This window comes from Rhinolophus hipposideros (genome assembly GCF_964194185.1).
Source record: "Rhinolophus hipposideros genome assembly, chromosome: 15".
Classification (NCBI taxonomy): domain Eukaryota; kingdom Metazoa; phylum Chordata; class Mammalia; order Chiroptera; family Rhinolophidae; genus Rhinolophus; species Rhinolophus hipposideros.
In genome coordinates, this window is record NC_138061.1 from 16,943,979 (window position 1) to 16,960,549 (window position 16,571).

General features: G+C 49.2%; 1 protein-coding gene and 1 long non-coding RNA gene across 3 annotated transcripts in view; one reads left to right on the plus strand and one right to left on the minus strand.

The window, feature by feature from the left end:
• The window catches only part of MXI1 (MAX interactor 1, dimerization protein), a 72,171-nt gene extending 61,384 nt beyond the window's left edge, over positions 1-10,787 (minus strand). Inside the window, exons 1-2 of one of the 2 annotated variants that reach the window (XM_081074483.1) lie at positions 10,592-10,787; positions 10,244-10,415 (exon numbers count right to left, since the gene is read on the minus strand). In XM_081074483.1, coding sequence (XP_080930609.1) covers positions 10,244-10,334 — 91 coding nt within the window. In that variant the 5' untranslated portion in view covers positions 10,335-10,415; positions 10,592-10,787. Of the gene's footprint in view, positions 1-10,243 lie in introns of both variants that reach the window. The other variant, XM_081074480.1, reaches the window with a different exon arrangement.
• Positions 7,810-9,982, plus strand: LOC308508142. Its single transcript, XR_013994993.1, has 3 exons — positions 7,810-7,944; positions 8,822-8,881; positions 9,847-9,982. It is a non-coding gene; the product is annotated as an uncharacterized lncRNA (long non-coding RNA).
• Positions 10,788-16,571: the final 5,784 nt, after the last annotated feature.

Consider the following 16,571-nt stretch of genomic DNA (forward strand, 5'->3'; position numbering starts at 1 on the left):
TCAATTGTGGTAAGTTGGCTAAGGGATCAATGATAAATGAGGGTGGGGGCAGCTTTAAGTGGGTGGAGGATTAGGGAAGTCACAGGGGCTGTCGGGCCAGCTTCTCAAATTTTAGTGAGCACACAAATCACCTGGAAACTGTGGTCAAATGCAGATTTGGACTCCGCAGTTTTGGGTTGGGGCCCGGGAGTCCCATTTCTGACAAGCTCCCTGCAGACGTCAAGACACCTCATCTTCTGACCACACTCACTCTCAACAGTAAGGGTGAAGACCATGCAAGGAATTTGGATTTGATTCTAAGTGAGACGGGAAAGAAACTACTGAAGGGTTTTAAACAAGTAAATGACGTGAACCCAGTTGTAGTTAAGATCACTCTAGTTTCCTAGATCACGATCGAGGAAAGGAAGAAGTTGGACCTAAGCTGTTTGACCGGAACCAGCTGGCCAATGCTGTCACAGTGACAGCCAGGGCCTAAAGCTCATCTCTGTAGCTCGCACTTGCCTCTCTCCTCTGGCTTCTCTGGCAGAAGCCCTAGGCTGCAAGGATGGGCCAGACCAGTTGTACTAGGTGCTGTACTGGGCACCTAGTACAGCCGGACAGGGTGTGGATTCACACCCCCGACACCCTAGCAAGCAGAGCTACAGGAGCCCTACTGGTTGGGTGAGTGCCCCAGGGGTTGCTGGGCAAGGTAGTGCTGCACGTGCAAGTAGCAACACCCTAAACCATCACTCTCTAGAAAAAAGGGCCCTATCTGGCTTCAGTGTCAACACTCAAAGGGCTCTGGAAGATTCTGGCTGCCCTAGGATGAGTGGGGAGTAAAGGAAGTCACTCTAGGGAGGCATTCCCCAGGGGACCCTTAGCCTGGACTTCAAACATTCTAGATTCCATTTCTTGCCTCTTGCTCCCTGAGGCTTCTCCCAGAGCTCTAAGTTTTCGTAGGAAGAAAGAAAACCCTGGGTTTGAGTCTCAGCTCCACTCTTTGTTCGTACTGTGTGGCCTTGAGAAAGTCAGTCTGCCTTGCTAAGACTAAGGCTTTCCTCAACTATAAAATGAGGAACATTACAGCACCCTCCTGTTGGAGGATTTAATATAAAACACTTAGCACTGGGACACTATCATTATTCCTTAGGAAAACAGAGACTTGTCAACAACACCCTTGGGGCAGGTTATCAGACTCCCAGGAGACAGACAAGAATTATTTAATGGTCTTTTATTTGTCTATCATTTGCACTGGACTACAGAGCTGGAACTGGAGCCCATACATACTGCACTTTGAAAGCACCGGTCACAGTGTTTGGCTCGTGGCGGGTTTTAGAAATTATTTGTTGAATTGAGCTAAACTTTACAGCTGGTAGAAAGAAAGAAAGTTGTATGCAAGGTACTCAGAGTTTCAGGAGTCAAAAATATGGCAGACAAGGTCAAGTGCGGTGGAGGAAATAAGGAGATAACACAGGTGGATGCCATAAAGTAGTTCTGAGTCCCAGTAGAACTAAAAGAGGCCATCTGAGCTCCCACTTGCCACCCATGGCCAGAAACAGAGCCACCTTAGGCATGCCCTCCATTCAAGTATCCTTGCTAATGGCAATAAAGACACAGTAAAACATCTCACAGAGTATACCTACCAAGTCCCCTTTTACCAGCTTTAGTGTGAATTTCCCAATCTCCCTCTCTCTCTCTCTCTCTATCTTGAGAGAGAGAGAGAGAGGGAGATTATCTTCCTAATTTTGCTGTTTATCTTCCTAATTTTGCTGTTTATCTTCCTAATTTTGCTGTTTCAATTTCCTTAGTAGACACTCATGTTGGATATTAGAGGTATGTGGCCAAGGGCATGTTGCATGCAAGAGTGGGCTTGGGAGGAACACTGGTATGGACAATCCCCCAAGTACAGAATGCCCCCATCTGTAAAGAACTGAGAGTGGAATGTGTCTGTTTACAAGGCTGCTTACACGGTACTTGGTTTCCTAAGTTCAGGCAGTTTAAAAAGAAGAAGGAGGAGGAGGAAGAAGAGGAGGAGGGGGAGGGGAAGAAGAACTCATCAGATCTGTAAAAATTACAAAGACAAACACAAAACAAAGGATTTTAAACATGGAGGGCATGGAGGGGCGGAAGTACAGGGAGGAGAGGGACTATTCCTTTTGGAAGCCCAAGATAAATTTTTGTTCTATCTGTAATGATGGCTAAAACCAAAGACACAAAATCCAAGTCAGAAGCAACCCCACATTGCTGAAGTTCACTTTAAGACAACTGAAAAACACCTGCCAGTGGAATAGAGTATAAACGCCATGGGGAAAGGGACTATCCCTCCGAGACCTAGCACAGTGCCTGACATAAAGCAATATGTACTCCCATAAATACCAGTTTAATAATGGACAAAATCACCAAACCAAGAGAATTCCTGCCACATCATTCCACATTTTATAAAACTATTTGCCACAAGGGCCTTTTAAAGAGAAGTTCTCAAAACTTTTTTAAAAGGGATCTTACTTACATATATTTCATGGAGATGCATTGCTCAAAACAAGAGTCACCTGAATTTTCAAAATATTTCACAAGCCAGGGGCCCAGCATAACATTCTGCCAAGATGAGGAAGCAAAGAAGGAACCACCGGCTCGGGGAGGATGGCAAATGCCCCATTATTTTTGGCCAGAGAGATTAAGTCAGCTGTTGACAGCTTTACCACCTCCAGCCAGGCCACTCAGGGACAATGATATCAGAGACAATTACTTCCTTTTAGTTTAGCAGACGAGCTAGAGAGCAGGTGTCTGTCCCTGAGGAATTAAGCCTCTCTCTAGTGTGAGCCCAGAGCTCTACCCTCTCCCCCCCAGAAGGAGGTTCCCACTGGGAAGACTTCAATTCCTCCTCAGGCTTGGGGAGCCATCCAGTTGCTATCGCTGCCTTCAGGCTCCACCCACTCCACCGCCACCACCACCACAAGGTAAAAGAAAATGTTTTTTCCTAAATGGCAAATACAAATTAGCTTCATTTTGAAAGACTATTGAGAATGTTGCAATGACCTTTGCAATAACTGGACACACCCTAGAATCAGTAAACCAGGTTTCAGAATTGCTGACTTTATGACCACCTGACCTGTAAAGCAAAAGCCCAGTTTGGGGCTCGGCCTGGGACCCATTCTCACATCAGGCAGGAGGGAACACAACCCAGAAGGACCTGGTTGTACATCTGCTGTGTCCTCTTGAGCAAGCCACTGTCCCTCTCTGGGCCTCAGGCTCATCTGCATAGTGAGGATGATGGATGCCCTGTGACCTCTGGGGCTCCTTCTGACCCTGACACTCTGTCTTACCTCCTGCCTCCTTTGAAAACAAAACCCAAAATGGAGTGGAAGGAAGAGTGGGAAAGGGAAGAGAATAGTTCAGAAGGCCAGAAGGCAATAAACCTCCCCTCATTTCTGCCTGCTGAAAGCTCTTTTCATTCTGCATGAAGATTCCCATTTCTTGCTGGGTTGTTGCCTTTTTACCTCTCTCTCTCTCTCTCTCTCTCTCCTCTCTCTCTCTCTCTCTCTCTCTCTCCAAAAGACACAAAACCACAACTCACCTCCCCAAAACAGGTCATTTGGAAGCCAGAGCTGTTGGGGGTTAGGTGTCTCAGGCCTGGCAAACTGGTGGTATCTAAGTGAAGACCAGGCCAGGGCAACCATGTGCTTCTCCTCCAGAAACCCAGTTTAAATCAATATTTATCCAACTGTATTTATAGAAAGTGGTGGTGGTAGGGAGGAGGGGGTGGGGTAGAGAGGCAGGGGGGATCTAAAACAGAGCAAGCCACAATGACTGATGCAAATCTTTGTGGCCAATTCATTTCTGCAGGGCCGGGCTTTTTTTTTTTTAAGGCAAAATACCCAGCTTTTGATGAACCTGCTGTTGGCCCCAGTACCATAGCAACAGCCCCAAGTCCTCTAATATGTCCAGAGGACAGACTTGGGAAAGGCAGTGGGGGCAGGGGTGGGAGGGAGGGTGTTTCCTAGGAGCCTAAACTTGAGTTAAGGCCAGGAGTGTTGAACAACTCTGAAAAACAAACCCTCTCTGGTTGGCTATTCTGTCTCCAGCCTCACTTCTCAACCTTTTCTAAGCAGGGTGCACTCAGGAAGACCTTGGACAATCAACAGCGTGTTTCAAACACCAGCTCTGTTTTAAGTTGCCGGGTGACCTTGAGCACGTCATTTCACCTTTCTGGACTTTAATCATTGGCTGTAAAATTTGTAACTACATATATGGTTAAGACTGCAGGCTTATTCTAGAATCAGAGACCTAGGTTTCCAAACTCAGTCCTGCCACTTACTAACCATATGACCTTTGGATAAGTTACCCAGCACCCCTGCTCCTGTTACCAGCTCTGTAAATGGGTGTAATAAAATTGCTTGTGTCGTGGGGTTATTGTGAAGATTGGAAGAGATAATGCATGTTTAGCCCCATACTTGGTACATAGTCAGTGCTCAATAAATTGTAGCCAGTACTGATACTATGCAATGCAATTAGTTGCTGCTGCAGCTGCTGCGCCTGCTGCATGCAGGCACCCTCTTCATTTTCTTCAGTTTTACCTCCAGACTTTTGCTTAGCCATCCTTAGATAAACATCTTCATTTCTGAGAGTGTCAATAGGTGCTTTGGTCTAGGAAGGAAGGTGGTGTGAACGTAAGGCCCTGCCCCCTTTCCCTGGATCCCCTCCACAGGGCTCCCAGTCCCTGGGAGCTCTGGGACTCTAAAAGCCACAACAGTGTCCTTGAAAGTCTACTTCTGGCACTTACCAGTGGGCAGAGATCATATTTAAAACTGGAAAAAACGTTGAATCTGGGGAACATAATTTAGGATGCAGAGGAAATAGAAGCCTGATTTAAGAATGCTCTTTACACAACTGCACCAAAAACAAATACCCCTCTCCACTCCAGCATAAATCAACCCATAGAGTTTTCAGAAAAAAAGCAATTGCACATAGTAGGTACTCAGTGCATATTGTGGAATAAATTAATCCTAAGATGCCTGCCATGCAGCAATGTGACGTGCTTGAACACTAGCTGCCATCAAAGCCTCAATTTTAGCATAAGTTGCCCTAATACCCTTCTGTCTAAGCCAGTAACTGATTCGTTTTCAGAGTCACAGCTGATCATAGTGTATACACTTCCAGCTCTCCAGGCTGAACTACCATCTCTTTGTAGGCTTTGGTCTTTATAGCCCAAGGGCAGTCAGTGTCCATTATTAGGGATAGCCTCCCTCCTTGGAAGAGATCAGTATTTCCCACTCTTCTCCAAGTCTTCACAAAGTCTGTCATGTATCCCCCGCCTTCAAACCTGATTGCTATGCCATAGTCTGTAAATGCCAACTCAAACCAATCGAAGAATGTATATTACGGGTCTCCTCTATGCCCAGTGGCATGCTATATGTAACAGTGACATATACTTAAATACTGTAGATGATCTTTTCCCTTAAGACGCTCATCACCTCCCAGAGCGGATAAAGCAAAGGCACAGGAAGCAAGTAAAGAATCACATGGTGTTCATTATCAAAGCTCAAAGAAGTGACTGTGTATTGAGTACCTACTATATTTCAGGTACCTTCAATGTTTTACTTTAACATTTTAATACTTTAAATGTTGCCTCATGTAGTTGTTCAGCAATGATGTCAGGCTGGTGCTATTGTTATCTCCGTATTACAAAAAAGAAATGGAACCTCAGAGAGGTGAGGTGCCTTGTGCCCAATGTCACACCACCAGTAAGCAGCAAAGGAGGAGTTCGGGCCCTGCTCTTGGTAACTGTAAAGCTTCCCTTCTCTCAACTACCCTACTGAAGAAATAGCCAAGAGAACCTGCCTAGAGGAGGTGTGAACTACCTAGGTCTTGACGGGTGGGTAAGATGCACCTAGAGCCAGGGGAGGAAGAGAATGAGGACATTCTAAAGAGAGGGAAGAGTGTGAGTCAAGTACAGAGGCATGTCTGTGATGTCTGTTTGCTGGTGGACCTGCTGTACAGGAACGGAGATTAAGTCAGGAAGGCAGGGTGGGGCCAGATGATAGGACACAGCTGCAGCTCCCTCCATTAGGAGGAAAAGGCTGCTCCTTGGCTGGTTCATTTCCCTAGGACAATACCTCATTCTCAAACCCAGGTGATCCATTCCAGAGAGCAACACATGGCTTCTACTCCCATTTAATCATTCTTCTCTATCTTAAGCATTTTCCCCAAAACCACGTTCCCCAGACACTGAGAAGACCATTTCCTTCCTCTAGACCTTTTTACCTGTTACAGTAGCTTCCACTTGCCTGTCAGACAGCTTTTATGCACACAACCCTTTGTGAATCTTTTTCTCTTTCAGTTTTAACCTTTTCCAAAACAGGAAGTAAATATTTGTCTAATTACCAGTCAGTCCTAAATTGCCACCCCTTCACGGGACCCCAAAATGGATAGATGCCAGAGGTTATTTATATATAATTTCTGAATTTGTGATTACAGGGACACAGTCTCCGTGATTAATATTTCTGGAGGCCTTTAATTTGAGATTATTGGGAATTCACATCAGTTGGCGCTTAGGGACAATGGACCTGCCTATCCTAGGGTATGTTGCCCTGCACAAAGCAATCAATACTGGGTGGCTTAACCTGAACCCGCTCCCCCGAAGATAACTCACCATATCTGCTGGGAATAATTCAGCACTATGGCCACAGCTTGGTGAGCACTCCTAGAACAGAAACCTCAACGAGGCAATGAAAAGCAGTTCTAGCAACAATGTAAAATAAGGCAAGCTCTTGCCAAGTACTTCGCAAACAACAGTAAAAACAAAACGCGTGAACGCGTGACCAGGTTCTATCGGTGCATTTCGGGAAGGTCTTACAGAACCCGAAATGGAGAATCGAATCGAGGCTCAACAGCCATCTCCGGGTAGAAGAGCTTCCCTTTAAGAAGGGATTGTACCAGCTGGCCTCTCTACAGCTCCCAGAGATTTCCTGGCTTGCCTCCTAGCCCCACCCCCTGTCTCTGGCCTCAGCAACGCGTGACGTCATAGGAAGCTGCAGCTGCCGATTGGCGGAAACACGCTGCTAGGTCAAGTCCAGTCAGAGGAAAGAAGTTTGTCTCCATGTGGAAACCATGTGTCTCTAGCTGGGAGGGGGAAGAGGAGGAGGCGGAGAAACTAAGATCAAGTGATTACAGGGGAACTGGCTGAAAGGAAGGCGGGGAGGTTGTGCACCTGAGCCGGCCAGCAATGACCTTTGCAGTAGTGACCTAAAAAAAGAAAAACAACCCAAAACTTGCCCAACAGACAAAACTTGAGCCCTCCCGTCACAATAATAATTAAAAAGCCAGGGTCCCTGCTTCCTTCCAAAAACCAGGGACCTGGGCAATACTGGAATCCTATAGGAAAGCCAGATCCCCATCCCTCCTCCCAACAACTGAATGATGTAAGCGTTTCGGAAAGCGGGGCTCTGAAGCAAAACAAGCCCCGCGCGCGCTGAGCGACCCGCAGTGCCGGAGCCCGGCGCACGCACGACCCGCCCCCCGACTCGCGTTATTGCTGTGCACACGCGGATCGCCGTGACGCGCGGGCATTGTGTGCAGCGAGCAGAAAACAACAGAGAGCGCAGCCAGCGCAAAGAAGCGCCCCCAATAAAATGAGGCAGATGTAGGGCCCGTCGTTTTCCGTACCCGGAGACCCAGACCGGGCGCAGGTGGGGGGGCGTGGGGGTGTGTGGGGGGGCGTGGGGAGCCTAAAGTGGCCCCCGTGCGTCGCTCTCGTTTGCAGTGAGTATAACAGAGGGCCCAGAGGATGGTCGCCCGTAGTTTGCTGGAGGTCACCCTCGCCTGCGTGAGATTTTGGGGAGGGGGAGAGGGCCTGAGGCGGGGTCTCTGTAGCTGAGCCCGGCACGGCGCAGCAGCCCACGCTCTCGGGGAAATCTGGGGACCGTTGTCATCACGTCATGCAGAGCCAAACAGCGGCGGCGAAAAGAGGCAAGAGAGCTAAAAATACTCCCGCGGGGAGCCGGCCAGAGGAGGGGGGGTAAGCGGGGAAAAGGAGCTGATTACGCACACGAAGTTGACTTTTAGTGGGGCGCTGAGGTTCCGTGTCCCTCTTGGGGCCTGGGGACGTGCAGGGCAGACGCCTCGGGAGAGGGACCGGGAGGCAGGACCCCTGGCTTTCTCAGCCTCGCGAGCCGAGCTCCGCTGCTGCTGGCCCGCCCCGTGCGGGGCAGCCAGGCCGGGCGCTCTGGGCCCTCTGCTTACGTGACTGGTGGCCACGCCGGAGCCCCGGCACGGGGTAAACAAGGAGGTGGCGGCAGCCAGGGCGGCCGGAGGTGGGGTGTGTGGGGGCAGCCGAGGTCTCCGATTGTCTGCGGGGCGAAGGGGTGGCGGGACGCAGTGGAAGCTAGAACAGGGGCTCTTTAGTACACCTCGCTGGGGGAGGGGGGCAAGCCAGGTTTGCCACACACACTGCCAAGGTGCCCTCTTAGGGTGCACCCCTCGCCAGAGCCGGCGCCAAGGGACAGACTCCGGAGAATCAGGGACCCGAGCGGGGGGCAGCTAAGGAAATCGCGCCCCTCCCCCCCTCCAACAAAAGCAAACACACCAAACAAAACCACGTCTTCAGCCAGCTCCACAACAGCTCTGGCTTTTCAGAAACTATCCTCCTGACGAATGCACACTCCCACACTCCCCCCTCCCACTCACCCCCCCCCCCCGCCAATTATCGCAATCTGATTCGGGCACATAGCCGGCGACAAGCCTTTCTCGAAACCCAGGCAGGCACTCCGAGAAAACAGGATAGAAGAGAAAGAAAAGAACGCACCACCGATCCCCCAACATAAATCCTTGTTTTTTTGCCTTACAGCTTCTGCACAATTGCACAGCCAACACACGCTTACTTTAACCCTGGAGAACTGGCGTGTCGGTCAGTTAAGGTGTTTTTGTGTTTGAGGGTTGTTGTTGTTGTGTTTTGGGGGGGAGAGGATGCAAGATCTGACACGTTGCAATCGGACCATTTTCTCTCTCTCTCTCTCCCTCCCTGTCGTCTCATTGATCTTCCTACTTGTTCGGACAGATTAAACAGACTGGTTTTCTCTAGTCTGTCGGTCTATCTGCCCCGGCCCCTTCCGCCTTCTCGCAGCTACGTATTATTTGTGAGGACCGCGCTGGAGACACCGCACACGCGTGCCCCCATTAGGGCGCAGAGTCGACTGCTGGGGAGGACTGGGGGACCCGGCTGGCAGGGGCAAAAAATGAAACCGACAAATACAAAAAAAGATGCCAGGCCGGGGTGGGGCTCCCAGCAACCACCAACCCCCCCCCCAACCCCACAACGCATCGCTCCCCACCTGAGTCTGGGAGTGGGGAGGGGACGGTAGAAAACCACCAGGAAGGCGTTTGCCTTCCTCGCCCTGTGCGCTCGTTTGGGAGCCGTCTCCCGGAAAATAAAGAAACTGCACACAACAGCCCACACCTTCTTCCCCAACTATTGTTTCCTGCGAGATCCCAAAGTTTCCTTCTAGCTGCGTTCCACTCGCCAAGTTTCCCTAGAGGACCACGGGTCCGGGGCGAGCTGCTGGCGCTGCTTGGCCCTGCCGGCCTGTTTCTAGGGGGGAAGGGGGAAGCGGCACCCCCAGGGCAACAGAGGCGCAGGGGCTCTGTATCCGAGGACGCGATGGCCTGAGCCCAGCCCTGCTGAGAGAGGGGAGGAAAAAGCGAAGTAGACAGGAGGGAGAAGCGGAGCCAAGCCAGCCCGAGCTAACGCCAGGAAGGGCTTTTGGTGGCTGTTGTTATTGTTGTCGTGTGTGTCTGTGTGTTTTCTTTCTGGAATCGCTGAGCTCTGCCTACGGTTTCCAACTTTCGGCTTCTAATCCTCCCCACCCCACCCAGGAACGAGCGACAGAAAAACAACACTTGTCTGCCCGAGAAGGCTCCGGAAAAAAAAAAAAAAAAAAAAAAAAGGAAGAAAGGCGACCTCGAAGAGATGAGCTCTTGGCTCAGTTGTCAGCAAACAACAACACCCCCGCTTCTCCGCCGGGAGGTCCTCCCAGTCTCGGGTAGATGGACAGACACACCGACAGGCCCCCCTCTCCCCCCGCTCGTCTTTGTTACATCTTTAGCAGCTTTGTGCGTGCGTGTCCTTTCTCCGGTGTCATCGGCTTTACTGCCGAGGGCTGGATGTGAGTTGGGGGGAGGGGGCGCGGGCCGAGCAGGCGACAAGGGTCGCCCAAGTGGGCGAGGAAGAAAAAGCCGGGCGCAGAGGAGGCGCGGGGGCCCCAAAACTTACTTTTGTTTTCTTTCTCGATCTGCTCCAGGTAGCTGGCGGCCTCGAGCAGAATCTGCACGTTCTGCAGAAAAGTGTTGATGTGCTTCTCCATCGAGTTCTCGCTGGTGTTGAAAATGTCCGAGAAGGGGCACCTGAGCTTGGTCCCCGCGGGCTCCTCCGGCTGGGCCGGGGGCTGGGGCGCGGCCACCGTCGGGGGCGCGGCGGGGGCCAGCCCGGCGCCCTCGCAGCGCGCCTCCTTGCGCGGCCGCCCGCGTTTGCCCATGGAGAGACCGGGGTCCGCTGAGCTCGTCCTCTTCTGGGGCTACGCGACGCGGCCGAGCTCCGCGCCCCAGGGGAGACCCGGCTGGCTGGAGCAGAGGAGGCGAGGAGGCGAGGAGGCGACCTGACTTCCCTAGCCTCGCTGCGTGCAGTTGTGTGCTTCAGTGTGTGTGTGTGTGTGTGTGCGTGTGTGTGTGTGTGTGTCTGTGTGTGTGTGTCTGTGTGTGTGTGTGTGTGTGTGTGTGTGTGTCGGTCTCGCAGTAGGTCTGTGTGTATGGGAGATTGAATGAACCTACAGGACAGACGGAGGCGCTCTGGCGCCTGGGTCCTAGTGCGAGCCTTTCTCCATTGGATCGGTCAAAATAAAAGGTGGAGACAAGAGAGTCAGGGACCGCCCCTGGTCGGTTCTCGCACCCTTCCCCGCCTCTCTCCTAAATTTACCAGTGTAGAGCGCGGGATGAAAACAATATTCGATGACTCTGAGTGCACCTGCATAAAAACAAACTATTAAGATATTTTTTCTTCACGTAAAAATAATAGCTCGTAAAGCGTCCAGCAGAATGCTTGGCACATAGTAGGTCCACATTAAAATAACTTTTTTTAAAAAAGCCCCAAATAAAATGACTTTTAAAAAGTCACATAGTAGGTCCACACAACAGGCACATAGTAGGCACATAGTAGGTCCACAGTAAAATGACTTTTTTTTTAAAAGGCCCAATATAATCATCACATGTAACCTGAAGTTTCCTCCCCCAATACACACACCCCTACGCGCATGTGTGTACACACACACACACACACACACACACACACACACACACTCACAGAGGCAAGGCCTTGTGCTTTCAAAAGGCCAAATGAAATCCCCAGGCCCACAAATCCTGTTTACAGATTTACTCACCCTTTCTTCAAATGCAAAGTTATTTTCCAGGAAGGGGAGGAGATGTAAGCATCCCTCTCCACACTCCTCTTCCAAGCCTTGGTCCAGCTGTGCAAAGCTCACACTGGGGTGTCACCACACCTGGCTCCCTTTTATTTGACAGAGAAGCAGAAGTGGCAGCCTAGGACAAACCACCCAGCTGAATTCCACCTTTTGGCTCTGAAGACCCTTACCCCAGCTGGCATTGTTTTCACTCTGCGGCTGTCACCCAGTCAGTCTGCAAGAACCATGGATGTTTTCCTGGGCTAGGAAATGTGGTAGGAGTCAGGGGAATATTTGAGGGCCTTTGGGGAGTGCCATAAAGAAGGGTTCAAGTCCCAGCTCTGCTGCATACAGACCGTGTGCGCTTGGGCAAGTCCCCTAACCTCTTTGGCCTAGGTTTCCCCAACCGTGAAACCTCCGATAAGGTTCTTGCGCTGATTCAATTATATCTGCACTGAGCATACTGCGTGGCCCCTACTTGTAAGATAATTTTTTCCAACCTAGACCCAGACTAGAGCCTGAGTCCGCTACTCACATCCAATGGGGAACAAGCTGCAAGAAGCAAGACTGTTCCGCACTTCGTTGGAAAACATCTCTGCAACAAGCCCTTCTAAATATTGTCACCTTGCAAGGCCACCTGGAGTTTTCCTCCAGGGGAACCATTTTCATAGAAGACACAGCAAATGCTGTCCCCTGGAGTTGTGCCACCCAGTCACCCTGCTCAGAGGCAGCTTCATGTACATTTGTCAGGAAGACTCTTACTGGAAATAGAAACTTTTTGAAAAAAAGGAGAGAAAGTACATTTCTTTGTAAAAGTCTCACTATAAAAAACTTAGCATACACACACCCTCACAGAGACTTCAAAGAAGTCTTTTGTGCTTTTAGAATACAGCAGGGCCTCAAATAACGTCATTTCATTAGTTAGTGAGATGCTGCAGGAACTTGACTCTTGTTTATATCATTTAGCCTATGGAAAAATTGGTTTCGTTATAAGTCGTTTTGTTTCTAGCTGTGGAACCTATCGACGGCATTATGTGAGGCTTATCAAATACTGATAACATTCAGCTGCTATGACAGGAACAATTAGTAACTGGCATTTTAAAGCCAATGTATTCATATTTTGGACCATAATATAATTATACTACACATACTCTGCTTATTTTCCATTTTGTGACAAATTTTGCATGGCTGATCTCTGAATCTTTTGGCTAGGGTAATATACAGTAAGTGCGGACTTATTGTATACTAATAACATGCTGCTGATATGACAGGAACCATCAGTAATTGGCATTTTAAAGACAATGTATTCCTAAGAGCTGTGAAATAAAAGTTTGCCTTCCATTATCACAACAATTACTGACTTTTTTATTCCTGTCAGAACCACAACCTGAGTTATTCATATTTAAATCTCTAAGGGCTTGGGGAAGGTACAGTTTCAAACAAGTTTTATCGAATGCCATTTTGCAAAAACTGGTGCTTGTGCAAAACAGCTATGATCTCCTTTGTCCCAATGTAAAGTGATAGCAAGACAATGAACCAGAGAAGCCCAGAGAAAACGTTGATTTCGTATTAATTCCCCGGTGGAAGGATGGGCCAGTGTGCACATATGCAGTCCTGCCACCTACATGTACGTATAAATACAGCCCCCCAGACAGGCACGCCCCACGCATGAGTGCAGGGTCAGTGGTAGAGTGTTTTGTAATTATTTATTTATCCTTGTTTCATCTCTCATAGGTCTGTGAGCTTCAGAAAGTCCAGTGGGAATCTTCAAGCTGGGCCATGGATCTGACCAAAGCCAAAATAAACAATGGCTTGAAGAAAATCTACAAAAAAAGTGCTGATTTGCACTATTCCCACAGTTGGCCACAGCCCCCACCATCATTCCCATGGAAAACACCACTGCTGGTGCCAAATCAAGTTTCTCCCCCATCATAGTGGCATTGTTTTTTGTTATTATGTGAGTTCTTAGCATCAGACAATGGCACCACAAGAGACACAGTGGAGGCAGGAGAAATGCCTTTTTGTTTCACAAAGTCTATACTGTTGTGCCCCGGAGTCTCACATATAGTTTAGTCGTATATGTTCATTTTGGTAACATGTATGTGGAATGATGAATGTGCCAAGTGAAAGCTCAAAGCCTCTTGCTTATATTTTTCCAGAGCCCATCAAGTGTTAAACCACGTTTGCATCATACTGCTCTCTCCCTCCGCCCCCACCCCCCACCCCAATTAACAGATTTTTAATAAGAAAGTTGGCCCAATAGAAAGAGTGGCGGTTCAGGGGTTATATTGTGGGACAGGCATCCAGGATGCTGGGTTACAAGCTCAGCTCCATTCCCGATTAGCTTTACTTCCCAGGAGGAGCCATTCAAACCTTTTGTACCTCACTTTCTCCCAGGCTTTGCCTCCATAAATAAACAGGCCTCTTTGGAAGCTTGCTGCGAATCTCTGCAGAGAACAGGTAGGGGATAAAAAGGCAGGTGGCCAGCCCGATCAGAAAACTCTTTGAAAGAAAAGCAATGACTTCTTGTCGTGCCCAGCAAGGCCAGCCACGAGATACTCCGGAGGGCCTAAAGTATCCCAAGTGCCCGCTCATCCTGGGTCTTCTTTACCCAATTTTCTATTCTTTGTTCGACCGATTTGCCTGTTTGGTAATATTTTCCCATCAATCTTGTTAGTATATTAAAGCAAGACCACTCTCTCTTTTATTTTCCCCTCTTTCCCCCCAGACAATCTATACTCTTACATCAAAGGAATTGTTGCTCTGTAATTGTGTCTTCAGCTACACAGAGGCTGGTTAATTACTGAGATGGCGCTAGGTGAGTGGCCCCCAGACCTCCTCACCCTGCATGCGGGTGGGATGCCCTTCCCTGTCCTGGATGGACATCTTGGCTCTCCCGGGCTCCTCAGCCTTGCTCTTCTTCCTTCCCCATTGTCTGCTCACTAGTCCTTTCTGCCTCAGTCTGTCCCTCCAACATCTAGCCTTTCTTTGGATCTTGCCAGCATGGCTAGATGAGGTTCTTCCCTGCTCTTTGACCCATGGTCTTTGTCCTCAGGCTTGGTAAACACCATCAAGAGATCTTCTGTACCCTGCATTGTCACTTAAGTCTTAATCCCCAGAGCTTTCTTAGCCAGATTTTTCCTGGGTACCTTTTCCTTTAGAAAGGGATCGTCCAGCAACAGCTGAGGAAATGGCTCAGGATTCCTTCTCTCCTTGGGAGTCTTCATCTTGCCTTCATCTAGGAGAAGGGAGAAGTAGCTTCAAGGAAAGTCCAGGGCTAGAGTGTTAGGGACTATAAGACACAACCAGAAGGGCAGGAACAAGGAGGACTGTGGGACGCTGCCTCTCCCAGTGGCTCCCGGCACAGCCTCGAAAGTGCTGACCAGGCCGATTTCCACCACTCCCCATGCCTCCCCACCCCCACCCTCACCAGTGAAGGTAGACATGGCAGAGGATAAATCGCCTCTGCCCTACATTGGAGCTTACCCGGGTGTCACCTGCTGCTGAGGTGTTATCTCTGCTCTTCTGGACTCTGCCCTGCCTTCTCCTGGACCTCTGAGGCTGGCAGGCCCTTCCTGTCTTAGACAACTCCTGGGCTTCTCCTATGCAACGCCCAGTACTTACAGGGTTCATTAGACTATGAGCTCATCAAGGACAGGAAGTATGTCTCGCTCCCGCTGGCATCCCCAGCCCCTGGCACCTGGCACAGCACATGAATGACGTAAAACAGGGGCTTAGGCCATGAGGGTCGAAGGCATGAATGCCCTTTCGGGCCTGGCCGGAAGCTTGGTGCTGGCCCTATATGGCTTCCTTGCTCCGGCGTGGCAAGAAGAGGCATTTGACACTGTCTGCAAAACTATTTCTGAGTCACTCACATTAAAGTTTAAATATCAAGATGCTGTCTCTGTGGAGAAGCCAGAAACCCATTGAGCCAGATGGTTGAAGTTCCCTTCCCCAAAAGTGCAGAGGCTCAGCAGCCCTTTCCCCTCCAGATCTGGTGACATGATGGGTATCCTCTGTAATAAGATGCCTCTGACGGATAATTTTCAAAAGTCACCAGGCAATAAAGGCAGTGGCCTGAAATCAAGGTGCAATTCATAGAGAGCTATTTTTTCCCCCACATCTTCTCACTCTGGGTGTCTCCTAAATGGATCTTTCAGGCCCTTACTTTCTCTAACATCTCCCTATTTTAAAAAAAATGAATTCAGCAAGGATTCTAAACTCATGTACATTAAGGTACCAATGATTGACACTAGCTTAAATATAATCATTCCCAGAGGCATTTGACATTAAAAGATAGCCAGTGCTTTTAGCTAAAGGAATAAAGTTCTAATGGTGAGATGTTAGGTATCAAGAGAGGGAAGGGAAAGAGATACGTAGGTGATAAAGGGTTTTCTTCCTGATTGTTAGCTGGCTGAACCTGTGTAGTCACTTAACCTCTCAGAGTCTCAGTATTCTCATCTACAAAGTGGGAAGAACAAAGCTTGCCTTGCTGAAGAGGTTTATATAAAGGAACTTTGAAAACTGTAAAGTGTTGTGGACATGTCAGGATAGTATCATGCTAGGAGAGTCCTGGAAGATGTTCAGGGAAACAAAAACAATGGCAAAAAGTTGGGAGCGAGAGTTAGAAGCCCAGAGTTTTGGGCCAGCTCTTCCACCGCGCTACTGGGTAATTTTGATAAATCACCTCACCATCTGCCTCAGTGTCCTCCTTTGAAGAAAGAGTTCCATTGTCACACAGTCTACGTCTCTCCCCATTCCAAAAAGCATCATTAATTCATCTCCCCCATGTTCATTAATCACAGACTGGGATGTCAATGCACATTGGGGTTTTGGATCAGCATGAGAGAACCAGCGTGACCACAATGAGCTGGTAAAATTCTAGCCAAAAGCAAAGGTACTGGCATTTCAGGTCATCCAATCTGCCTTATCCCTGGGAAAAGCACACTTCCCATTGGTTCTCTTTTTGGAAAACAAAACACAAAGTTGGAGGAGACCCATTCCTGTCTTCCAAGAGGTCTGGGAGCCCAGGACCCCACTCTGTGAACCAGAGGCAGCCACCACATCCGCGTTATACAAAATGTGCAAGTTAGTTCCCGACCTTCTGCCTGGACACCAGCCCACCCCTCTGAAGCCTGGTTTCTCTTT